The 27,262-nt window shown below is 39.0% G+C and overlaps 2 protein-coding genes across 21 annotated transcripts in view; both read left to right on the plus strand.

The window, feature by feature from the left end:
- The window catches only part of LOC137185180 (polymeric immunoglobulin receptor-like), a 65,508-nt gene that overhangs the window by 12,895 nt on the left and 25,351 nt on the right, over positions 1-27,262 (plus strand). For 3 of the 10 annotated variants that reach the window (XR_010928793.1, XM_067593492.1, XM_067593493.1), the window contains 3 exons: positions 18,032-18,131; positions 24,941-25,282; positions 25,601-25,927. Coding sequence is in view for 6 of the 10 variants with exons in the window: in XM_067593492.1 (XP_067449593.1) it covers positions 25,084-25,282; positions 25,601-25,927 (526 nt within the window). In the remaining 4 variants the exon portion in view is untranslated. Of the gene's footprint in view, positions 1-16,341; positions 17,003-17,587; positions 18,132-22,659; positions 24,419-24,940; positions 25,283-25,600; positions 25,928-26,560; positions 27,207-27,262 lie in introns of those variants that run through there. The other 7 variants (XR_010928796.1, XR_010928797.1, XM_067593498.1 and 4 more) reach the window with 6 other exon arrangements.
- LOC137185177 (uncharacterized) lies at positions 758-15,505 on the plus strand. Of its 11 annotated transcripts, none has more exons than XR_010928791.1 (7): positions 758-1,096; positions 1,331-1,657; positions 2,062-2,214; positions 10,960-11,117; positions 11,581-11,762; positions 14,313-14,345; positions 14,560-15,505. XR_010928791.1 is itself a non-coding variant. In XM_067593482.1 (6 exons), the coding sequence occupies exons 1-5, from the start codon at positions 862-864 to the stop codon at positions 11,722-11,724; spliced, it is 1,017 nt and encodes a 338-aa protein (XP_067449583.1). In that variant the 5' UTR covers positions 758-861; the 3' UTR covers positions 11,725-11,762; positions 14,313-15,505. The 11 variants fall into 11 exon arrangements, 4 of the variants coding, with proteins under 4 accessions (XP_067449583.1, XP_067449585.1, XP_067449584.1 ...); XR_010928789.1 differs by having other exon boundaries at positions 11,581-14,123; positions 14,560-15,502; XR_010928790.1 differs by having other exon boundaries at positions 11,581-12,373; positions 14,560-15,502.

Below are 27,262 nucleotides of genomic sequence, written 5' to 3' on the forward strand. Positions count from 1 at the left end.
AGGTCAATATATTGTGCTACTGACATACTGGAATGTTTAAACAGAGAGAGAGAGAGAGAGAGAGAGAGAGAGAGAGAGGAGTGTTAACTTAAATCATCGTCAGCTTCCTGATTGATCAGACAGACATATAGAGGCAGTTCTCTGACAGTTTGATGATTTTCTGCATCAGGATCAAACTCAGAATGAATATCCACCATGTTCTGTTCTTCTGCTTCTTATCAGGTGAGGACTGATTACCTGACTGTGTCTGTAAAGCTGCAGCACAAACTGCTTCTGGACATTCATTGTGTTCATTTTAACAAATGTCAGATTTGTATCACACAAGTTTTCATGTTGCTGTCATGTTAATTAGTTTTCCTGTCGTTCTCTAAATTATTCTGTCACTAATAACAACATCTCTATAATCTAATCTTATAATTTAACTAAACTAAACATAATCTAATTTAACTAAACATATGAACCATCCATCATGAATATTTGTTGCTCATTAATGTGTTTGATATTAGAAAGTATGAAAGAAAAACATTGAAAAACAGACGTTCCACAGAGACACTGTGACTACAACTGCAGCTACAAGTAGAACAACAGCAACTGCTGTACAGTCAGTGAAAACTTTGCTAATGGCTGCCTCTGTATCATCTCTGCTTCTCTGTGAACTGATGGATTAGCCCTCATTAATCTGCAGTCTGTTTACAGTAAGTCTACAATACACAAAGTATTGATCATCAGTATTCACTGTTCATCTTTCCAACAGCACTGCAGGATGGAAACACTGGACTCGTCAATGCAATAAACCTTTTTGCTGGAGCTGAAGGAGGAAATGGTTCAATTATTTGCTCCTTGACTTCATCTGGAAGCACCATGTTCTTCTGTAAAGGAAAATGTAAAGAAGAAGACATTCTCATTAAAACAGATGATGTCACAGCTCAGAGTGGCAGATACAGCATCAGATATAAAGACGGATCTTCTGGAAGAAGAATTGTGACTGTGACCTTCACACAGCTGACCAAGTCAGACTCAGGACGGTACAGATGTGGTTTGGGTGGATCTTCAGTCCCAGATTCTTATTCTGACTTTGACATCACAGTTATAGATGGTTAGTTTCTACTGAAAGTCATAAAACCTGATATATTTACTATGTTCATCCCATTCAATGATTCTGAAGCTTAAGAATAAATGAAGTCAGATAGAATTTAATTAAATTGTTGAAGAATGTGAGACGTTTATGATATATTGACTCAGTGTATTGATGTTAGATGAAATCATGACTCCAGACTGCAGCATCTTACAGGAAGTACAGACAGTAACTGCTGATTGTTCATCTTTTCAGCAGCAACGTTGGGTGAAAACACTCGTTTCCTCTTTGTAGGAACTGTGGGAACAAATTTCACAAAAGGATGCCTCAATACTGTCAATGGAAGCAGGAAGTTCTTCTGTAAGGATGAATGTAAAAAAGAAAAAGACATCCTGGTTGAAACAGAAGGGAACAGAGCTCAGAATGGCAGATACAGCATTGAATATAGAGAAGGATCTGTATTTGGACTGTATGTGACCATCACACAGCTGAAGAAGTCAGACACAGGACGGTACAGGTGTGGTTACGGCAGATCTTCGTCTCCAGATTCATCCAACACGTTCCTGATCTTTGTTGTAGATGGTGAGTTTTATATTTTATTTTCAGACCACATTCTGTTCAATGAATATCAATTGTTAGATGGTTAAATTATGAAAAATTGTGATCAACAATAAGTTTGTACGATTTTTTAAAACCTTTTCAGACATTTGTGCTTTTATGTTTAATGTCAGAAAACCAACCTGTGGATGTTATTTTCTTACTCTTCTGTAATCAAAAATCAAATAAAAATACTTTCTTGTGATTAACAGAACAAACCAACTTCAAATATTCTTAATCATTTACTTCATTAACATATTTACTGCTGCGTATTTCTTGTGTATGTGATGGATGCTGTCAATATGATCTTTCTGTCTAAAGCAGCATCTCATTTCTCTGCATTATTGATTCAGTATCTGATTGTTTCAATGTGTTTTCATTGTTCACAGCTCCAACCACTTCAAAAACAAACCGGACTCTCCGACCTTTTCCAACATCAGTCCCATCAGCCTCCACACCAACAACAACACAGAGTTTAATCTCCAGTTCAGGAAGCTTCACACCTTCATCATCTTTCCCTGAAACCACAGAGCAGTTTACAGGTACAGGAGAGTTCATGTCTGTCCATCTGTCCATCACTGTCTCTCTGCAAAAACAGTAAAATTCAGCATAACAACGTTGTATAATAATAAATGAAGTGTATAGACTTATAAACAAAGTTCGGGAACCAAAGACCACGCCTTGTACGCATCCCATTTCCACACCACAGGGTATTTAGAGACACCACATCTGCTCCTCTCCCCTTTGTCTCAGCCTGCAAGTACCCTGTGACACACCAGCATCTAAAAAAAATAAACTTTTCTTACTCACATCACGGACCTCGAACTGCTCCTCAACACTTCAGACGAGGACTTGTTAGACGTCCCAGAGATGTCCCCCGGCATCCGATCTTTCCGGCAGCCTCGCCTGCGCTCCTCGGTCTCCCTCATCCCGGCTCCTCAGCCCCCATCCCGGCTCCTCGGCCCCCATCCTCCGTCAATGACAGTATCATCGAGCCCTCGCTCCCCAGCGGCTCCAGGGGAAGGTCCCGTACTCGGCGTCTGAAGGAAGTCACTCATTCCTGACGCTCACTCCAGCCTCGCTCGAGATCCCAGAGCCCGCCCAAGAGGACTAGCCGCCACGTGCAGAGCTCTCCTCGCCACCAGCGCACTGACCGCTCCTCGGTCCCAAACATGTCCGAGTGGACCGTCGCTCGCTTAAATGATAGTATACTGCGGCAGAGGCTGGGTTCCCGGCGTTGTGCGCGTGACGATGTCCGTGACGTCATGGCACGTCGCTCTGCCAGACGCACACCTTCCTCCTCAGCCACCTCAGCCTCTCCAGTACAGGCTGCTTCAAACCGTATGCAGGCTCTCTCTGCTCCACAGCCATTTCTTCCTCCTACTTTCTCTTCATCCACACTTACATCCCACACATATACATCCCACCACCCCAGCATCCCTTCCGCCTCTCTGGCTCCTATCTCTGCTGCCCCTTCCCTCCCGGCCACCTCAGCTGCTCCTCCACCCGTACCAACCATGGCAGCCACTCAGACAGCACCAACAATAGCGGGCTCCAGCAGCTCCACAAGTTATAGCCAACCTTTTCCCCCTCTTTCTTCTTTTCACCCTCCTTATCCCCCCCCCCCCCCCCCACGACCCGCACACTAGCATTACCTGTACTACAGCACCTGCACCTCCTTATCCAACGGCCTTACACACAGCCAGCCTCGGCCTTTTCCTGGCTCCCGCACCTCCATCCAGCGGCTACATCCTGGCACCACCCAGCCACCAGTGCGCCCCCTAGCATCCGCCCAGCCCTCACCTGTGTCGCCCACCCTCAGGCAGCAGATCCTAACTGGTAATTACATTGACCTTGCTCAACTCATTTACCCTACATCAATTAATCCTCACATCCCCAGGGAACTGCTCACCTCATTCGGCCCCTTGGAACTTAAACAGCCACTTCCTGCCCGCTCCAAGGACCTCACAGTCGCCGAGTTTGCATTTGCTTTCTGGTTGTATAGGGACATAATTTGTTCAGCCTTCCTTAACCACAGGTCTGAGCTCGATGAATACTTGTCGCTAATTCTCGACCTGGCCTTGCATTTTGGCGGCAACGGATTCTATTCTTACCATATCCTCTTTGCCTCCCAAGCTGCCGGTTGCTTCCAACAGTTCAACCAGGGCACGTACTGGGGAATACTGGACCACGAGCTCTACTGCCGAGTTTTCGCAGCTCGCGCTTCTCTACACTGCGAAATGTGCGGCGCCCCTTCCCATCCCGCTGCAGCATGCACCCTCTCCGCCCCCCTGCCCCGCGCCTCGGTAACAGACAAGCGAAGCCCAGCCATGCCATACAGCTTGCCATTGGTGGCTCCTCCACTATCCATCACCCCCAAACCTGCCATAGATCACCTGTCCATCCTTGGCCCCCTCCCTAAAGGCACGGACAGGAGAGGGAGATCTGTCCTCTACTAGGGAGGACGGATGATCTGCAATAACTTCAACGACCTCGGTTGCAGCTCCTCCAGCTGCAAATTCCTCCACACTCGTTCATTCTGCGGAGGAGCCCACGCCAGAGCCACATGCCTACACAACCCGACAAAGCAACAGCTGTGTAAGTATCTCAATACCCCCAATGCTCTAGCCACCGCCCTACAAAACCATCCAGACACCCAGTTCGTCAACTTCCTCATTCAGGGCTTCACCTACGGTTTCCACCCGGGTCATACCAGAGTCCACTCACATATGCAACAACTTGCAATCAGCCCTGTCTGAACCCTCCACATTCGATAGACTACTGCAAAAATTAATATTATTACATTAATATTTCCTCCAGGCTGTCGAAGTTGTTTAACCTCAACTACACCCCTCTGCTGAAAAACATAGAAGATGATTTTAAACGCTGGACCAAGTTACCACTTACTCTTATTGGACGCATTGCAACAGTTAAAATGAAAACCCTTCCACAAATCAACTACCAATTTTCATTACTTCCCATTACCCCCACTGACAACTGGTTTCAAACTTTAAACTCTTTAACAACTCAATTCTAGTGGAGAAATAAAAAACCAAGAATCTCACTTTCAACATTACAGAGCACAAAATCACAGGGCGGCCTAGAAGCACCAAACTTCCTTCATTACTTCTTGTCAAATCAGCTACAATATCCACTCAAATGGATCCATAAAGATAATAACAGTATACCATGGTTACAGATAGAACAAAATCAATGTAAAACCACTTCACTCACAGACCTCCCATTCCTACCACAATCAATCAAGAAACAGGACTACTACAAGAACATCACAATCTCCTCAACTCTGACAGCCTGGTGGAAAGCCCACAAAATCACCAAATCATCACTGGCACTATGTAGGTTCACCCCGATTTGGCACAATCCGGACTTCCAACTGTACAACACTTCTGTTCACTTTCCATCATGGCACCAAAAAGGAATCACTCACCTCCACCACTTATTTGAAAACAACCAGTTCACATCATTCAATACACTTATCCAGAGGTATGGAGTTGGGAGAGACCAATTCCTCCAATACCAACAACTAAAATCCATTATTAAATCTAAAATCAACATATCCAATAACACATTACAGCCTTCCAAATTAAGCAAAGAAATCTTAAGAATAATTTCAAAAATTTATAAACTCATAAACAAATCATTGTCAGACACCTCCATAACACTCCCAACCTCAAAATGGGAAAAGGACATGGCTGTATCTCCCAACCCCGATTTCTGGATACAAATCAATAAAAACATCTTCTACATGAGTACCAATACAAATTTACAACTAATACAATATAAAACCATCCACACAATACACATCACTCAAGGAAAAATGTTAAAAATGGGATTGATCGATACAGATATCTGTTCACAGTGCACCTTGGGTCAAATAGATGATAATTTTCACGCCACTTGGTCTTGCCAGCCAGTTCTTTCATTTTGGATAACAGTCACAGAAAAACTCTCGAGTATCTTGGGCTGCAGAATCTCAGCGTCCCCATCACTCTGCTTGCTGGGAGACTTGACACATATCACAATCCCAACTAAACACAAACACAAAAACCCGATTTCTCTAACTATCGCCAAGAAAATAATATTTCAAAACTGGCAATCCAAACATTCCTGCCATATCACTCACTGGACCAATTTACTCTCAGAACACATCTCAACACATAGAAAAAATAACACCTTGCAAAACAAACAATATATCAGCCTTTGAGGAAACATGGACCATATTCATTAATCACCTAAAACTCCACCCAGAATTCAAATCCAAATCAATTATCAAAACCAGAGCCATGTACATGACCACATATCAGACCACATACCCAACCAATAACAGACAATTTTTTTTTTTTTTTTTTTTTTAATTTAATTCACTTTTCATTTCCGTCCTTTTTTCTTTCTTTTTTTGTTTTTGTTTTGTTTGTTTGTTTTTGTTTTTATTTCTTTGTTTTACTTCTTCCCTCCCCACTCCCTCTCATTCCAGTTATACATATATATCATCAACATGTGTCATGACAGGCTAATTATTGTTATTTAGAAATGAAATATCTTTATCATTATTGTTATTATTATTATTGTTATTATTGCTATCACTACTATTGTCATTTATGCCAGATACTATGAATTACACTATTATTATTGTTATCACTATTATTGTTATTCTAGATATCATCAATTACACTATTATTATTATTGTTGTTGCTGTTGATGTTATTATTATCATAATCATTATTATTATTATTATTATTATTATTATTATTATTATTATTATTATTATTATTACTGCTGTTGTTCTGGTCCTTGAGTGTGGTGTCGGTGGAGGTAGAGGCAGTCGTAAGTCTGGGTAATGTCATATTTGCAGGGCGGTGGGGGGTGGAGCCATGCGGGGCTCCTGACTCCTTGCCCTCCGGTGGTATGGCCGCGGTCCTTGATGAGAGCGGCGGGAGGTAGCTGACTGTGGTACCTCCACCCCTATCCCTCTTATAGTAAAAAAAAAAAAAAAAAAAAAAATCTATGGTCACCTCCCACTGGACAAACTCTCTCCCAAAGGGTCTGAGAGTGGTCCAGCTGGACTAGGTTTGGACCGTCTCCAAAACAGACAAGCAAACAAACAAACAAACAACAAAAGAGAGAAGGGGAGAAGAGGAAAGAAGCAAAACAAACAAATACTACAGGAGGAAAACCCCTTAGCTGGTCTCAGCTGGTCTGGTCCCTGGACTGTGTCTGTGTTGCTGGGGGGGCTGGCTGTCGTGTGGGAGGGTGATGGTGTCCTCCCCTCCTTGGGCTCTGTGTGTTTGGCTCCACCCCCCATAGCCATATTAAATTAATTTAATTGATATAAACTCAAATAGATATAAATTGATATAAATTAATATAAGTATCTAATTATTTAACCCATTTTGCTGTTATTGTGGCTGCCTCTGCTGCAGTATACTATCAAACAAGACTATTATCATTATTACGTTATATTGTTGTATTGTTATTATTATCATTATTATTATTATTATAATTATTAACGCTCTCACCTTTTCTTTCTCCCCCTCACTTTCTCCCCCTCCTCTCTCTCTCTTCTTTTCTCACTTTCATTCATTCACTCACCCCCCCTTCCCTTTGCCCACAATCAATCCATATTGCTTAGTTGCTTTCTACATTTACTATCTTTTTCATTGTAATATGATGTTGTCATTGCTGTTGTTTGACATTATTTTTGTTTGTTTGTCTATTTGCTTGATTTGTCTTTTATTTATTTTTTTCCCTTTCCACTGTCTTGTTAACAGTAGCACCAATAAAAAAAAAAAAAAAGACTACTACAAAAAGAAGTTGATGACGCCTTCATGATTGGCCCTTTCTCCAGCCCCCTTTTCCGTCTTTCAGAGTCAGCCCAATCGGAGTGGCAACCAGGAAGTACTCCGGGAAGAAGAGGCTCATTATCGACCTCTCGTCCCCCCACGGTTCCACTGTTCCAAGCATTAACAGTCTGATTTCCAGCCTGGACTTTTCCATGCAATATGCCAACATAGACCACGCCATTTCCCTCATCCGCCTTGCGGGCCAAGGAGCATGGTTGTCCAAGGTGGACATCACAAGTGCTTTCAAAGTCCTCCTATCCACCCCGACTACTGGCACCTCTTCGGAGTCTCCTGGAAGGGTGCATACTATTTTGCCGTTCGTCTAACGTTCGGCTGCAAGAGCAGCCCGAAAATTTTCGACTCATTGTCTGAAGCCCTCTGCTGGATTCTTTCCAACAATTATAAACTCCCGTACGTCATCCACCTACTTGATGACTTCCTCACGGTCACGCCACCGTCTTCGTCCCTGTCATACGGTCTCACTACAATGACTTCCGCATTCACCGATCTCGGCGTTCCCCTGTCTCCAGAGAAAACAGAAGGCCCAAGCACATCCCTGGAATTCCTCGGCATCACCCTCAACTCCATTACACTCCAAGCATCTCTGCCTACTGAGAAACTCCACCGCATTTCTCTACTCATTCAAAACTTTCTCATGGCCAACACATGCACCAAATGTCAATTACTCTCACTGCTGGGCCATTTCAACTACGCCACCCGCATCATCCCTCAGGGCTGATCTTTCTTGTCACACCTTCTTTCCATAGCCACCGCCGTCCCATCCATCCACGACCACGTCACACTAGACAGCGCATGCAAGATGGAACTAAAAATGTGGCACCAGTTCCTCTCTTCCTGGAACGGCATCTCCTTTTACGACAACCACGTCACAGACGCCAGTGACATCCAGCTATACACTGACGCCGCCCCTTCAGTCGGCTTTGGCGGTTACTACGGCGGCAGATGGTTCTCAGCCGAATGGCCACCTGACTTCTCTTCCCTGGCCCCTTCCTCCACCATTTCAGAAATGTACCCGATAATCATCGCTGCCATTCTTTGGGTGCACGAATGGTCCAAAAAGACCATTGCCATCCACTCTGACAACAGCGCCGTCGTCGACATCCTCAACAAAGGCCGGTCACACAATCTGGACATCATGCAGTTCGTGTGCAAGCTAACATTGGTTTTAGCCCAGCACCAGTTCATCATCTGAGCACTCCACATCCCAGGTCACAAAAACGCAATCGCTGATTCACTCTCTCGTTTCCTGTTTCAGAAATTCAGACAACTAGCTCCAGCCTTCAACCCTCTTCCAACTCCAGTCCCTCCGTTTTCAGCCACAATCTACAACTGAACCCGCAACTGGAACAACTGGTCACCAGTTCACGGGACAACATCATCAACAGCGTCACCCCTCGAACACTATCTTCATACCTCACCGGCTGGAATTCCTTTAAAGCCTTTCACGTCTCCCACGGACTCCCATTCCCTTCATTGGACATTCTTACCCTCTCCTGCTTCATTATATCCTCCCACACTCAACTCAAGATCAAGTCTTCCACCATACAGACTTACCTCAGTGGAATCAATTTCTTTGTTAAATTGATTTCCGGAGCGCCATGGCCAGCCTTGTCCCACTCTCATATTAATATGTTAACCAAAGGTCTCCGCAAGGCGGAACCGCACCCCACACCAAAACGTTCACCCATGTCCATGTTTTTACTAGCCTTTTTTGGCTTCCAACGCTGCTCAGAAATCACAGCCCCTTCCTACTCCTTCGATCCATCACTACACACCACATTGTTCGACATCTCTTTCCACTCTTCAGACACACTCATCTACCACCTCAAACGCAGCAAGACCAAACAGTCGGGTCAACCTCAACCCATCTACCTTTTCCGCCTAGATTCATACATAAGTCCTTATGAACCCATACACGTGTACATCAATACAAGACTAGCCAACCGAGCTTCCCCTCAAGACTCTCTGTTCATCATGGAAACGGGAAGGGTAGCAACACGTTTTTGGTTCCATCACCACATGCGCTCGGTACTTGCCAGATCCGGCATACCCCCTGACCAGTTCTCAGGACACTCGTTCCGTATCGGAGCTGCTTCCACTGCCTCTAGACAAGGTATTCCCGACAACATCATCAAAATCCTCGGCCGTTGGTCGTCTCCCACCTATCATACTTACATCCGTCACGACCTGGATAACATAAAGAAATCCCATTCTCGCCTCTCTGGTTGAAGTCTCTTTCGGGGCTTCGTACAGATGCCAGATCATCGAGACAGCACCCCCACCCTGAGTCTCAACCCCCTTGTTCCCACTTACCTCCCTGACGTCGACGCCTCTCCTCCTTACATCTATCACTCTCCTATCCACTCCCTCCTTCCCCTCTTTCCTGCCTGCTCTTCTTTCTCCCCATCCCTTGACCCTCATCCCCTCGACCCTTACCCCCTCATCCCGCATCCCACGACTTCGACCCTCAACCCCACATCCTCACAGCCCCGACCCTCCGCCTTCCCCCATCCATCCTTCCCTCTCCAATCATCCCTCTAACTATCCTTTCTCCTTTTCACCCTGCTCTTCCATCACCCCTCCAATAAACCATTAAATCCATATTCTAGAAGGAGTGGTCTTGGTTAGTGAATAACAAGATGGTCCAACATGTGTTTCAGCACATAAGACAGTTCAGCACCTAGAAGAAAACATTTTACATTCAATTTTAAAACAATTTTCCTTGTTATCATCACGCCTGATGTTTAAACACATCCTATGTTTCTAATGATGTAAGATAATTATTAACTTGTGATGTCAGCACATGACAAGTCAAGAAACATTCAGACCAAAGTCTTATGGATTTTTTTTTCAACAGGAAGATCTCATTTTTGATAAAAGTTCTGTGTAGTGTTCTTGTAAACAAGGTTATATTTATATCTAGTGTTACTCACCAAAACATGTTGTGTGTATCCTTTAGGTCCAACATAAGTGTTGACAATGAAATAAATGACGAGTTGTAAACCCTGTGAAATGTACTAATATTTGCAACCCAAATATGCTATTGTTGTCCAGTTGCAATAAAGAAAAACTGTTAACTGTTCAAGTGGATTTTTTCAATCATAAAATATTTGCAAAGCTGATTATATAAAGTATTTTAAATCTTGCATTGCTTGCTGTCTTCTCTCCTGCTTTTGTTGGTGCATTGCTGCATTTCTGGGGGGATGATGTGAAACCACTGGCAGGATTGTGTGTCACGTCAACCATGTGTGCACAACGTAGATCCACATGCAAAAACAAGCTAGTTGTGGTCAAAAACTCCACAGGGAACCTTTAAGCTTCTAATACAAGACAAAAGATGCCAGACTTTTAAACTTCTACATATTTCTCTTTCTTCTCAACCCGACTCCCATGTCCCTCACCCAGGTTACTTCTGGCCTCCGGCTGTAATCGTGCCTGTGATTGTTGTGCTGTTGACTGTTGTTCTGCTGCTCCTCTACAAATTGAAGATGAAGAGGAACTGTGGTTTGAACACCAGTGGAACCTCAGAGAGCAGAAACATGGTGGTGAATTTCTATAACCATGTATGTCTCATTCAATTCAATTCAAAAATACTTTATTCATCCCTTAAGGGGAAGCACGTTTGCAAACAAGTACACATATACAATTCATTCACACACATTTAAAAATCTACAAAATACAAATATGACAATGTCAGAAAAAAAATCTACGAAATACAAATATGACAATGTCAGAAAGAGTTTAAACACACAAGGAATAATGGCAGTGGCCCTTGTTAACATGTTAATTCTTACTGTTTGCAGACATGTTATTTTTGCAGTTAGGAACAATCTCATGGCTGCAACTACTTCACTACTGTGTACAAAACTATAATAAAATAAAATCACAGTTACTGTTAATAGACCTCTGGCCTGCCGAGTTGTTATCATTAAAATATCAGCAAACAATTGAAGAACACAATATCTGGGATGTTACCCTGGTTATTGCTATATTTTACGTTTGATGTCATTCCTGTTTTATTTTCAGTTATCTGTCAGCAATGAGAACCGTCCTGTCATCAATGAGAACTGTCCTCCAGTCTCCTCGTGTGAAGACAACATCTACCAGAACCTGGATCCAGACAGCAGGGATCTGGACCAAAACTACTCTGCACTCACAGCAAACAAATGATAATGTTGGGATTTGGATCTGGATTCTGTACTGTGCAGGTTAACGTGCTGCAAAGTTCTAGTTTTTTCCACTTTCTTTCTTCTTTTTGTTTAATCAGCAGATATTAACTATAAACATGCTATTTTTCACCTCTATGCTGATGATACACAACTGATCATGTTTCTTCTTACTTGCTTATTCTGAAATGTTCATTCATCCAACGCTGTCTCCTAGAAATTATGTTCATATTTGACTAAATTGCATATTACAGAGCATTTAAAAAATATTCAGACTCTACTTTTTTCACATTTTGTTATGTTGCAGTCTAATGCTAAAATCGTTTAGCCCTCCTATTGTGTTAGGGTCAAATTTAACTGGTTTTCATGTTTAGATGTGTGAAACATACTTTTAATTTTTCTGATCTAAACAAGGCTTCATTACATTTTCTACAATGGCCTACTGATTACATTTTCTTTTGTTAATGTATCTTAAATTTAATTGAATTTTTATTTTACAGCACAGACACTCCTGAGCCTTTTTCACAATAACATCTGTACTGTCACTAAATCTCAATCTGTCATCAAACACAGTTCCCAAGTATTTGTAGGTCTGGAGAAGTTCAACACTTACTGAAGTCAAGAATGATTGTTGGAACTGTCTGTGTGTTTTGGTGAGATTACCATTTCTTTAGTTTTGAACACATTTAAGTCTAAAAAAGATCTCAATCTTTAGACAGGACATGACTGCTGCTCCAGCCGCAATAGGAAGGTCTGTGTCCACCATAGTGAATCATTTTACAGCCAGTATGTGTGTACCATATTTCCTCTAATAGTGGCTGGTTGTCAATTAAAAGCCAGGTCTCCGATAATGGCAGGGGTTTGGTCGACACAAACAAATAAAAGCCAGCCCCAAAAAGAGGCCGGGGTTGATAAAAAAAGGTGGATAAACTCCTGGTGCCTGTTATATAATGTGCATGCCAGTTAAGCATAAATAATAGTTACCTGGATGTAACTCCAGTTCTATGAGTACATGTGTGGTAATGCAGTGACAAAAATTTAACAGAGCAAACGGAAGCAGATCAGAAAGCGAGGAGGCTTTGTACTAAAATATGAGCAAATATACTTAGGGTTAGGGTTATACAGGGGGAATTATAAATAAAGGCCTCTCTCTTATATAAGTCTACTTCCAATAAAGGCCAGGTACCCTCTGCAGTTGAGGTAATCAACTATTAGTGGAAATATAGCAGTATTGAAAAAGACACTTAGACACAGAGAGCTTTAACATTTGATTCAAATTGTTGTTGCATCATACATTGTCCGGCCTGTAAACATTAAGTGTCATTTTATAATGTGAAAAAAATGAGAAACTTTTAATGAGGTTTATCAGAACTTCTTTAAATTCTTGCTAAATTCACTTAAAGGAGTCAGTTTCTTGACAGTGTGGAGCTTCAGGTACCCAGTCTCTTTATTCAGAAAACCTCTTCTGATACTCTTAGATCATATAATTAATTTCATATATCCATTTTCATGGGTGACGTGCTGTTTGTCCACATTTGGCCAGTGTGTACTGTAACAAACCAGTTAAGACAACAGGAAGCAGACACTCTGATAGGCAGGTTGAGTGAAAGACAGTTTTACTTTTAAATTCAATAAACAGACTTCTAGTTGACAATCTCAACTCAAGGCAGTGAAGCAGGAAGGCAGGTAACCACAGACACACAGCAGGTCAAACTGGATCAGCACAGCAGCTTTGCAACACAGAGGATCTGGAAAACTGGTAGTGACCATATGACCATGTTTATTTTGCTCTGATCCTCTAATGAATGATTACATTTGACCTACTTTAGCTAGGTTAAGTTTGGTTTTACTGTTTTCTTGACCAAATCTTTTTCATTTCCCAACACACTAAAAGAATTAATTTCAAGCTTCAAATCAGTGTTCATGTCTGACACTTTCAGAGTTTTAATAAATGCTCTTGGTAGATGTATTTCTTAGGCAAGTAAAGTCTACATATGTATAAACCACCATAAATCTTAAATTAATTTGCAAATATCTCTGTTAATCTACAAAAGATAAGGAATGATAGTAATATAAATATGTCTTCATAGGAGAAGTTATAACAAATAATGGGAATTAATAAAATGTCTTTATACCTTATAACTATATATTAAATGTTTATATGGTGCTCATAAAAGGGGTAAAGTGATTATCCTTATCTTCAGTCAGCTTCATCATGAAACCACTGATCTACACATATCAATATTACACTTATGTTCATATAGGTTAGACTGTGTGTATGTATTTATTTCATCTTACATTTAGATACATTTACATTTTTCATTTAGCAGACGCTTTTATCCAAAGCAACGTACATCTGAGACTGATACCACACAAGCAGGGATCTAGTCAGGAGAGAACAACGTGAGTATTAGTTTCTATATATTGTGTAAAACACAATAATACGTGTTTTTCACAGAGCTGTAACAGAATACACATGGCACAAATGACAGAGAGCATAAAAATATAGAACAAGGATTCTGTGACACCAATTTCATGTGATCTCACTAAATGTGTTTTCTGTCATCACTCACTTTGTTAAATGCTTTTCAGGAGGAAAGAAGTCCAGCTCCACCACCACCAGAGGTAAATCTATCAGTCAATCTACTATTCCAGTTTCAGACCAATAATAATGATACAAATCTTGTACATCACTTGTGGATCCTCCTCTTTTCAACAGTGTGAGGCTGACTGACATGTGATAAGAACAGAGGCCACTAGAGGTCGCTGCTCCGTCACTTTTCACTTCTATAATGTGTTCCATGTGAGATGACTGACTGAAGCTGTGTTTTTCTAACAGGAGCAGACCCTTATGTAGCAGGAACCGGGTCCATCAAACAAACAGTAACAATTACTTCATCAGTTTCTGGGAGAACTTTTGTCCCTCTGAGATTAGTTTGAACTTTCCTCTTGCTTGACTCACAATCTGTTATTTACTCACCTTTTCCTACTTAGACAGATTATTTATTATGTTTGATAAATGCTGTTTGCTATTGATCCATTTCATTTACTGATATTTCAGATGTTCTAGTCTTTGTTTTAGTTTCTTTATTGATAATGTCTTTCGAATGATTTGATCAGTGATATAATTACTGTGTTAGACTCATATTGATGTTTGCATTTTATTGACTGCTTTTCACTTGTTCTCTAAAGAATAATTTAGATTCAGATCATTTTAAGTTAAATATTGGAGCTGTTTTGATTTTCATTTAAACATTAAGTTTGATTGCATTTTATTTATTCAGTTTATATTTTTATGCCGCATCTTGATTGTTCATTTTGAATTGATTTAAGAAAATATTTACATCTTGATTTTGCCCTTTTAAGGTTTTTATGCCATTGGTTAAGATCTCTATTGTATTATGGATAATGGGACAAATATATGGTTAAAAAATAAAATACTTTAATACTACAGTATAAAGTAAGTGGTATTTTAATTTCATCATAAAGCATTTGGCAGTGATTACATTTCACAATTAGGTATAAGGTTGGTTGATCCTCACCTCAACTTTGACAATCATATCAGCAACATTACTAAAATAGCCTTTTATCACTTGAGAAACATAACAAGAGTCAGACCCTACCTCCCCCTAGAGGATGCTAAAAAACTGGCTCATGCCTTTGTACTCTTATGGTTAGATTATTGCAACACACCTTATACTGGTTAGCCAAAAAAACTATTGATCAGCTGCAACGCATCCAAAACTCAGCAGCAAGAATTCTAACAAAAACCATTAAAAGAGGTCACATTACTCCCATGTTCTGCCACCGCAGAACAGCAAGAAGTATGGTGATGCTGCCTTCTGTTGTTATGCACCAAGGATTTGGAACATTCTCCCTCTTCATATTAGACAAGCGACCTCAGTTGACAGTTTTATGAAGCTTCTTACGAAAAAAGCACATGTGATATTTAGTCTTTCACATGTGAACTGGGACGTTTCACATGTGATGTTGTGATTTCACATGTGAACTTAAAATTCACATTTGGAAATCACGTGTATCTTAAAATTCACGTGAAAAAGACAAAATGTTTTCAGCTTTACATGTCATTGCAAACTTTACATGTGAAAAAGATAATGTCACATGTGAAGTGAAACATTTCACATGATGTTGTGGTTTCACATGTGAACCTAAGTTTCACATTTGGGAATCACATGTGTATCTCAAATTCACATGTTAATTTTTTTTTTTTTAAATTTTATATGTGAATGCAAACTTAACATGTGAAAGGGATAAAGTCATGCGTGAAATGAAACATTCACATGTGATGTTGTGATTTCACATGTGATAAAAGACATGTTTTGAATGCAAACTTTTATATGTGAAAATCACCATTTCCTATGTGAACTGACACATCATCAGATTGATTTCACATGTAAACTCAAGACCTTTCCCTTCCATATAAACTGAGACATTTCACATGTGACATGATTTAGAATGTTATAAAAGACGTGTCAAGTTTCAAGAGGAATTTAGATTTTTTGATTGAAAAGGTACTCTTTGTAAAATGTTCTCTTCTTGGACATTTTGCTAACGCCACCTAAGTGTATTGAGTGTATTAATAAAAGTATTGAGCCACTCGCGCTTCCCGCCCATACACTCTGGGTTCCCCATGCTGCCTTCGGGACCTCACGGAAATATTACAATTATCGAGTGTAATACATAAATGATCATAAACGTGAACAACAATGGTCTCACAAACGCATGTATTACTATAATATGTGAGATGTCGCATTTATAAGCTGTAAATAACGTATCCCATGTCCGTTTCTGATGTTCACTGAGGAGCAATAGGGTAGGTTTATTTTTGTAATACCATTTATATATTCCGTAGTTACATGTCTGACCTATTTTTTTCATTTCATTAATTCATTTAATTTAATCCATATTAAGTTAGTAAAATCTACACCAAAAAATACTTTACATAACACGTGTATTATCCTCTGCAAGTAAACGTGAGACAAGCTTTTGATGAAGACAAATCTTGGATGGTGCACATGAATGCATCGTCATCTTTGACCGTTGGAAGCAGATCGACGTCACAGACGAAGACAGAGAAATGGATCGGGACACAGTGATTTATCGGTTCGACGACGACCAAATCAGTATATTTAAAGAAAAATGTGTATCAAAGAAGAAAATGCTGAATGACTCTGACATAATTGGGCTGTTGGAGCGCAGCTCCGCCGACAAGGGGAGGATGGCGAAAATACCCAGCAACGGTAAATTACTGGCAGTGAGTGGTGAGTAACTGTTAACTTAAAACTAGCTTAACGCTAACGTTACTTTGACACCATGCCAGCTAGCTAGTTAGATGCTAATAGTTGTAACATTAAGTCGTATGTTTTTATAAGTACATAAATTTGTTGTTTTGTCACGTTTTTTGCCACGTTTAATTGCTTGTTCAGTGAAATAATTCGTTGCATAGCTTCATCTGTGAATTTAGCACGGTGTAACGTTACGTCGACGTTAACTTAAAGTTACTCCGTGATTCGCACAACGTTATCATTAACGTACAGATTCTAAGTACCATTGAAGAACCTCAGAAGGAAAATCAAAAGGCATTTTTTGACTTAACCTACCTGTTATCCAGCAGCAGAAATTATTTCTTCCACCTCAGTATACTCTCTGTCTCTCTCTGTCTCTGTCTCTCTCTCTCTTCTTTCTTTTGAGTATATGAATATAATAACGTCTCAACTCATCCGGTCAAGGCAGATGGCGTCCACCTAGAGTCCGCTGCTGCTGTATGTAGTTATAGTTTTTAAATGCATGATCGCAAACGTGATCATTTACGACGTGAGATACAGTTGAGTTATGATTGAAAGACTCAGTGTCTGCCTATGGCTGCAGATTTGTGGTGATGTGTGTCCATCCTAACAATAATATAATCTCACTGAGAAGCTTTTTGTCCATTTGTTGAGAGTTCAGGCTTTTCAGAGCTATGATATAAGCAATGTTACTTGCTGAAAGGACAAAGAATCATCAGCACACACTTTGATCTATATTCCATTTCCATGTAATGGTCCACAATTTAAAAGTTTTTTCTTATTATTTGTTATTTCATGTATGTAATCTTTGTTCATTGTATTTCCAAATTGTGATTTTCTTTTCTCTGATCTGGCATGTCTCAGGTAGGGGTTGAAATTGAAATAGTCTTTGTATTTTTACAAAACCTGTGCAACATCATGATCCTGAAACCATTTACAGTGCTTTCCTCTTGTGATATGAATCTTATTTTCTTTCTTGCAATATTTGTCTTTCTATTTTGACAGCTCAAGTGTAAGGGCACTTTCCAGGCACTGCAGAGGCAGACATAAAGGCCTGCATGGCTCAGAAGCTTAAAGACCTGAGGGTCAAAAGCCGGAGTCAGAGGTAAGCTTAATTCACCAATAGTTACCTTGCTACAGATACTTTAATCACAGTGTCATCATTGGTACCACTTGTCATTGATTTCTTTCATTCCAAAATAATGTGAGATGCTAGGGTTTTCTGTAGATCAACATGAGGTATTACCTAACATACAGTGGGGTTTGATTAATACTGAACTCATCAGAGGAAACAACTCAAAACCTACTTCTATGACCTTTTTACCTCTATGATTTGATCCCTTCTCTAGGATTTTATTTACTTTATTCTTTTACTATGTCTTAATTGATGTTTATCCCGTTTTAATATGTGTATGAATGTGTATGAAAATGAAAACCAAACACAGCATGAGAGAAAGAGAGCTGCCATCAAAACTTTGTCATGAGTCTAAACTGCAACTGTTTTGCAAACTCCTGTTAAAAATAAAGAAAAGCACAAATAAACAGATTGCAGGATAACAGAATTTGTAATGCCTTCAAATGTCCTCTGTTTTAATTGGCAGAAGGTCGGCATCCAGGCTTCCAGGCTCACAGCTCACTGAGTGAGAAAGACACGAGAATAAAAATCAAACACAGAGTGAGAAAAAAAGAAATGAAACAATTGAATGGGAGAGAGTAACCTAACTTCCCTTTATGAAGTAATGTCTAGTTGTTGAGAAGGGTGGTGACGAGGATTCACTGTGAGCTTGTTTTTCTTCTTAAGAATTACTTTCAACGACTGACGTCTAGTTCCCCTCTCAGGGTTAATCCCAACTGCCCTGGAGCAGGTGGGGGGGGGCACCCAAATGGTTTATAAAAATGTATTCTGTATGACAAACTTCTCTTTCAGTTTATTAAATCCCTGTAGCATCTGATGCCTGCAGAACAGTTGATAATAATAATAATAATAAATTAATTTAATTTATATCACACTTATCAAAACAAAGTCACAAAGAGCTTCACATAATCACATAAAAACACACATAAAAATAAAAGAGCTAAATGAACAACATAAAAAGCCAGCCTAAAAATACTAAAAGCTCTTAAACAGAATAAAACTAGAATAAGGTGAAATCATGGAAGTTGGTGCGATAAAAGTACATTTTGAGCTTAGATTGAAAAGAAGCCACTGACTCAGCCGGCATTATTTCCTCAGGCAGGAGGTTTTTCAAAGCTGTTGTCTTCAGCTGGGAGTCTGGAACCGATAGAAGGCCCTGCTCAAGGATCTCACAGTGCGAGCAGGGTTGTACAGAGATATAATGAGGAGTCAGACCATTCAGTTCTTGAAAGTGATTATAAGAACCTTGAAATCAATTCTAAAACGTACTGTAAGCCAGTGTAAAGAGGCTTAAACTGGGGTGATGTGTTCAAACCTGTTTATACTGGTTAAAAGCCGGGCAGCTGAGTTCTTCCTTCATGATGAAGAGTTTGGTCACGTTAGCTTGTTTAGAAACAGCTCCAAAGACTAATAACAGTGATAAGATAGTAAATTCAAATTCAAATAAGCTTTATTGGCATGACAGATTAGAAACCTACATTGCCAAAGCAGTACAGAAAATTACAAACATTGACAGATGATTGATGATTATACAATAATACGTAAAACAATAATATTAAATACAATATAATAAAAGGCATTTTTACAGATGTAATCACACAGAAACATTTACTACAGAGTTTATTTCTCTCAGATTATGACGAGATTTAATATATTTTGCAGCTATTACTGTACATTGACTTTTCTCCCCACATAAATAGGACAGTTTCTGAAGATCAGGGAGGTGGATAAATTCAGGATATATATGATTTATTTTTTCCAAAGCAAACTTCTCTCAAATCCTTATATTTGTCACAGTATAATAGGAAGTGAGATTCTGTCTCAACTTCCCCTTTATGACAAAGTGAACACAGCCTGACCTCCCTGAGGAGCCTGTTCTGCCTGTGACGGCCTGTTTCTATGGCCAGGCTGTGTCCACTCAGTCTGTACGTTGTCAGCATTTTTCTCAGATAGTAACTCTCAGGAGAGAAGTTCATTGTACGGTAGACGCCACTGAGCATGTGCAGGAACGATGACAGGACTTTGCACTGAAGTTCTTTGAGAAATTTTCAATGTAGCACAAAGTCAAGACGATGTGATATGTAGCCGTTTGTACACACAATAATATTGTTGGAAAAGTGTAAAAGAAAAAGTATTTAGTTTGTAGTTTCCCTTTAAAGTTGTAATGCCTCCATTTTTCACCAACAATATTTGTTTGTGTTGGACTTTGGGGTGCAAGTACAGTATATGGCTACTTCCTGGAGGTAATACGTGCCAGTCAGTCAGCAGCTACCACGTCTTGAAGCTGAAGAACCTTAAAGTGTTGCTGACGGTCACTAGCTGCTCCAACTGACTCCCATTCAAAAAGCCTCAACTTCTCTCTAGAAATACTAAGTCAGTCATTGTTTTCAGGGAACCTTTATGGTCTGAATCTCTAAATTCAGACCCTCTTATAAGTGTGCTGGTGGTCATTTTGGGAATTATTGCTCTGTTAATAAGATCTGAAGACTTGTAGTAGCTTTGATGTCTGCCGTGTGGGTGTTAATTGACAGCTGTGATTGACAGTTGGCTCCAGGACTCACACTGAGTCAGACTGTTGTCACAATGTTTCACTAAGTTTAATGTTACTTGATGACGATACCTGCAACAGAATTGGCACTAAAGAATTGTTTACGTATTTTTTGACAGCACAATTTTACACAGCCACAAAAGGTGAACAAGTTAACACGTGCTCCATTGTGCATTTATTTCTGAAATGACTACAAACTTGTAAATATTTTAAATTTCAAATAAAAGTCAATGGAAACTGAAATGTATTACAAGAAATCTACAACATGACCTGTCTCTCAAAATAATTTAACAGAGATGAAGGCAATAAAGCCTGGGATCTGCATGTTTCAGGTTTGGTCAGTTTTAAAAAGTTTTACTGTTTTTAAAAAATTGGAGTAATGTTGCCTTTGTGCTGTAAGCTGTGGTGCAGTGTGGCTCTTTTAAAACACCTCGCAACATCTACAAATTTTGTATCAGGATTTGACTCAGACTTTGGTTTGTAGATCAGTGCTAATTGTTTTTAGATGTATGACGTGAAAATGCAAATGTGTGTTTGGTTTAGTCTGATGGAACCCATCCTGAATACAGTGAAGGCCTAAAGTTTCATTTTTGTACAATAAACTATGTGTTAATGTAGCTCTGAACAACAGTTCCTTTGTTGTGGTAGCATCTTACTTTACACTTAAAAAATTAACCAAAACCAACTATGTTTGTCAAAGCTTCCTAATTTCCCAAACCCTTTATGTGCTACAAGTATATAGTTCATTATTTTAAAGGCCAAGTTATGTCCTAAAACAGGTGGGCACTGATGTTTCAGGAAGTATGACTGAGACAGGGGGGAATAGTGCATTTTTCGCAATAGTGCATTTGTTATTATTAGTAATGAATTTAATCAGATCCACCAGGATGGCATGACTTTTTTATGATTAACATTTTATTGAAATTTCAGATGGTGCACAAGCATATATGTTGATAAGGATGGTTAGACATCCAGCAGCATCAGTGTTTATACTAGTATGGAAAGTGTGAGGATATCCGCAGTACATATTGTCCACTATCAAAGAGAAACAAAGACAGACCACAGAGGCAAAGAAGCAAACTGCCAAACCAACAGAAACAGAACTGAGAAAACAAAAAACCCCAAAACAAAACAAAAAAACCACATGAAACAAAACTATATCATAGCACGTTGCATACTCAGCGATACTGGGCACAGCGTTGATAATGAAGGGGCACTAATATGAACCCCCACCATAGATGAAGAAAAGGCTGACATGCAAGGAACCGAGGTAGTGATACTGAGAGGTACTGAACATTTTCTTATGGCTTCTTTCAATTTGTTTGATTTATTAATTAAAAATCTATTGGTGACACTTGACTTTAACATCGTTCCCATATTTATCATTTATAAGTTGTATATTGATATTTAATAAATGTTATAACTCCTGTTGGAACCCAGAAGTGTTTGCTGCTGTATAAACTGATAATGAATGACAATATAGTAAAACTCAGTTATAATAATATAAAATATGTCTTCATAGGAGAAGTTATACTAAATACTGAGAATTAATAAAATATCTTTCTACCTTATAATTATATATTAAATGTTTATATGTTGCTCATAAATGGGGTAAAGTGATTATTCTTATCTTCAGTCAGCAGCTTCATCATGAAACCACTGATCTACACACATTAATATTACACTTGTGTTCATATATGTTAGACTGTGTGTATGTATTTATTTAATCTTCATTGTTGGATATCTCCTGGGATATTATACAGTATGTAAAGATTTTTATAAGGTCAATATATTGTGCTACTGACATACTGGAATGTTTGGTTTGTTGGTGTTTAATGTGTCTGAATAATTCCATAGAGGTCATATGGGTCAAATAATGGGGTCAAAAATAGAATGATTCATTCATTAATGTACCCTCAACCACCATCATCATCGTCATGTCGCAAACAGAGCGAGAGAGAGAGAAAGAGGAAGAGGAAGGAATGTTAACTTAAAGCATCGTCAGCTTCCTGATTGATCAGACAGACATATAGAGGCAGTTCTCTGACAGTTTGATGATTTTCTGCATCAGGATCAAACTCAGAATGAATATCCACCATGTTCTGTTCTTCTGCTTCTTATCAGGTGAGGACTGATTACCTGACTGTGTCTGTAAAGCTGCAGCACAAACTGCTTCTGGACATTCATTGTGTTCATTTTAACAAATGTCAGATTTGTATCACACAAGTTTTCATGTTGCTGTCATGTTAATTAGTTTTCCTGTCGTTCTCTAAATGATTCTGTTACTAATAACAACATCTCTATAATCTAATCTTGTAATTTAACTAAATTAAACATAATCTAATTTAACTAAACATATGAACCATCCATCATGAATATTTGATGCTCATTAATGTGTTTGATATTAGAAAGTATGAAAGGAAAAGGGAAAGGAACACACTGTTTTTTCGTGCCAAGTCTTGCTAAGAGCCAGGAAATCTCTTCTTCCTTTTCTCAACAAAGGCTTCACTGAACAATTTCATGTTGCTTTCTTCAGTTTGTTTGATTTATGATTTGAAAATATATTGGTAACACTGGATTTTACGTCCCCATATTTATCATTTATAAGCAGTTTATAGATATTTAATAAATGTTATAGCTCCTGTTGGCACCCAGAAGTGTTTGCTGCTGTATAAACAGATAATGAATGACAATATAGTAAAACTCAGTTGTAATAATATAAAATATATCTTCATAGGAGAAGTTATAATAAATAATGGACATTAATAAAATACTCTTATACCTTATAACTATATATTCAATGTTTATATGGTGATCATAAATGTTAAATGGGGTAAAGTGATTATCCTTATCTTCAGTCAGATTCACAGCAGCTTCATCAGGAAACCACTGATCTACATAAATTAATATTACACTTGTGTTCATATCTGTGAGGCTGTGTATATGTATTTATTTAATCTTCATTGCTGGATAGCTCCAGGGATATTATACATTATGTAAAGGTTTTTGTATTTTGTATTTGTATGAGGTCAATATATTGTGCTGTGAGATGCTGGTGTGTTAACATACTGGAATGTTTGGTTTGTTGGTGTTTAATGTGTCTGAATAATTCCATAGAGGTCATATGGGTCAAATAATGGATTGAAAATAAAATGATTCATTCATTAATGTACCTTTAACAATCATCATCATCACTATGTTGTAAACACAGAAAAAAGGCAAATCAAATTTTACATGAGCAAGAGAGAGAGGGAAGGTGGGACCAACTTCCAGTGAAGTTCATGTAACTTACAATTTCCCAGGAAGTTAACTGTTAGACCCATATTCACTGGTAACCAGTGGAGGGAGGTCAGTACAGGGTGATATCTCTTTTTTTGATCCAGTCAGGAATGTTAAATGCTAAATTTTGAACCACAAAGACAGGAAGGACTGACTCACTTCCAGATAAAGTGAGTTGCAGTAATCGAGACATGAGGTTATAAAAGCATGTAAAACTGTCTCCAGATCGCCAAAAGAAAGAAAAGGTTTTAAGAGAGAGAGATAGAAAAAGGAATGAATGTTAACTTAAAGCATTGTCAGCTTCCTGATTGATCAGACAGACATATAGAGGCAGTTCTCTGACAGTTTGATGATTTTCTGCATCAGGATCAAACTCAGAATGAATATCCACCATGTTCTGTTCTTCTGCTTCTTATCAGGTGAGGACTGATTACCTGACTGTGTCTGTAAAGCTGCAGCACAAACTGCTTCTGGACATTCATTGTGTTCATTTTAACAAATGTCAGATTTGTATCACACAAGTTTTCATGTTGCTGTCATGTTAATTAGTTTTCCTGTCGTTCTCTAAAATATTCTGTTACTAATTACAACATCTCTATAATCTAATCTTGTAATTTAACTAAACTAAATGTAATGTAATTTGACAAAACGTATGAACCATCCATCCATGAGTAGTTGCTGTTCATTAATGTGTTTGATATTAGAAAGTATGAAAGAAAAACATTGAAAAACAGACGTTACACAGAGACACTGTGACTACAACTGCAGCTACAAGTAGAACAACAGCAACTGCTGTACAGTCAGTGAAAACTTTGCTAATGGCTGCCTCTGTATCATCTCTGCTTCTCTGTGAACTGATGGATTAGCCCTCATTAATCTGCAGTCTGTTTACAGTAAGTCTACAATACACAAAGTATTGATCATCAGTATTCACTGTTCATCTTTCCAACAGCACTGCAGGATGGAAACACTGGACTCGTCAATGCAATAAACCTTTTTGCTGGAGCTGAAGGAGGAAGTGGCTTAATTATTTGCCACTTGAATTCATCTGGAAGCACCAAGTTCTTCTGTAAAGGAAAATGTAAAGAAGAAGAAATGCTCATTAAAACAGATGATGTCACAGCTCAGAGTGGCAGATACAGCATCAGATATGAAGACGGATCTTCTGGAAGAAGAATTGTGACTGTGACCTTCACACAGCTGACCAAGTCAGACTCAGGACGGTACAGATGTGGTTTGGGTGGATCTTCAGCCCCAGATGCTTACACTGACTTTGACATCACAATTATAGATGGTGAGTTTCTACTGAAAGTCATAAAACCTGATATATTTACTATGTTCATCCCATTTAATGATTCTGAAACTTAAGAATAAATGAAGTCAGATAGAATTTAATTAAATTGTTGAACAATGTGAGACGTTTACAATATATTGACTCAGTGTATCAATGTTGGATGAAATCATTACTCCAGCAGTCAGACTGTGGTTGAACTGGGCAGCTCCCAGTGTGACTCTGTGGATCTGTGTAAATGTGAAGCAGGAAATATTGTGATCAGACTGCAGCATCTTACAGGAAGTACAGACAGTAACTGTTGATTGTTCATCTTTTCAGCTGCAACGTTGGGTCAAAACACCAGTTTCTCCCGTGCAGAAAATGTGGGAGGAAGTGTCACAAAAGGATGCCTCAATACTGTCTATGGAAGCAGGAAGTTCTTCTGTAAGGATGAATGTAAAAAAGAAGAAGACATCCTGGTTGAAACAGAAGAGAACAGAGCTCAGAATGGCAGATACAGCATTGAATATAGAGAAGGATCTACATATGGACTGTATTTGACCATCACACAGCTGAAGAAGTCAGACACAGGACGGTACAGGTGTGGTTACGGCAGAGCTTCGTCTCCAGATTCATCCAACACGTTCTCGATCTTTGTTGTAGATGGTGAGTTTTATATTTTATTTTCAGTCCACATTCTGTTCAATGAATATCAATTGTTAGATGGGTAAATATGAAAAGTTGTCACATTTTCATTTAAAATAAGAAAGAATTAATTTTGGGGGTGACCTGATAGCTGAGTGGTTATCACATGGACACTAACACCCTGAGCAGCGAGTCCTCAGTTTGATTCTCAGCTGGCCGGACTGTTTGCTGCATGTCATCCCTCTACTCCCCACATGTTCTGTCTCTCTCCACTATCACTATCAAATAAATCGATAAAATGCCCAAGAAATAATCTTAAAAAATGAATTTTGAATACAACATTTAAAGAGTGGATGGAAATGACATGACAGAAACAAATATCTGTTTTTTCGGGTCACAGCCAGAAGTTGATTTGTGACAACAAGAGGAGTGCTGAGGTTGGTAGAGTCATAGTAGTTGTCCAAATAATAATACTTTTTAGTGATTAATAGAACAAATCTTAATCATTTACTTCATTAACATATTTAATGTTGCATATTTCTTGTGTATGTGATGGATGCTGTCAATATGATCTTTCTGTCTAGAGCAGCATCTCATTTTTCTGCATTATTGATTCAGTATCTGATTGTTTCAATGTGTTTTCATTGTTCACAGCTCCAACCACTTCAAAACCAAACCGGACTCTCCGACCTTTTCCAACATCAGTCCCATCAGCCTCCACACCAACAACAACACAGAGTTTAATCTCTAGTTCAGGAAGCTTCACACCTTCATCATCTTTCCCTGAAACCACAGAGCAGTTTACAGGTACAGGACAGTTCATGTCTGTCCATCTGTCCATCACTGTCTCTCTGCAACAAAACGTCCTCTTAAAACAGTCAAATTCAGCATAACAATGTTGTCTAATAAGAGTAATAAGATGGTCCAACATGTGTTTCAGCACATAAGACAGTTCAGCACCTAGAAGAAAACATTTCACATTCAATTTTACAATAAATTTCCTTGTTATCTTCACGTCTAATGTTTAAACACATCCTACGTTTCTAATGATGTAAGACAATTAACATGTGATGTCAGCACATGACAAGTCAAGACACATTCAGACCAAAGACTTTGGGATTTTTTTTCAACAGGAAGATCTCATTTTTGATAAAGGTTTCCTGTGTAGTTTTCTTGTAAACAAGGTTATATTTATATTCAGTGTTACTCACCAAAACATGCTGAGTGTATCCTTTAGGTCCAACATAAGTGTTGAACATGTTTCCTCAATCATAAATATTTGCAAAGCTGATTATATAAAGTATTTTAAATCTTGCATTGCTTGTGGTTCTTCTTCTCTCCTGCTTTTGTTGGTGC

Source organism: Thunnus thynnus, chromosome 6, assembly GCF_963924715.1.
Source record: "Thunnus thynnus chromosome 6, fThuThy2.1, whole genome shotgun sequence".
In the NCBI taxonomy this organism is placed as follows: Eukaryota; Metazoa; Chordata; class Actinopteri; order Scombriformes; family Scombridae; genus Thunnus; species Thunnus thynnus.

Coding starts and splice junctions, on each gene's coding strand:
- LOC137185177 (XM_067593482.1), top strand. CDS start 862: ATGTTCTTCTGTAAAGGAAAATGTAAAGAAGAAGACATTCTCATTAAA. Junction 2,215..10,959: donor AACCACAGAGCAGTTTACAG/GTACAGGAGAGT, acceptor TCCCTCACCCAG/GTTACTTCTGGCCTCCGGCT. Junction 11,118..11,580: donor TGGTGAATTTCTATAACCAT/GTATGTCTCATT, acceptor TTTTATTTTCAG/TTATCTGTCAGCAATGAGAA.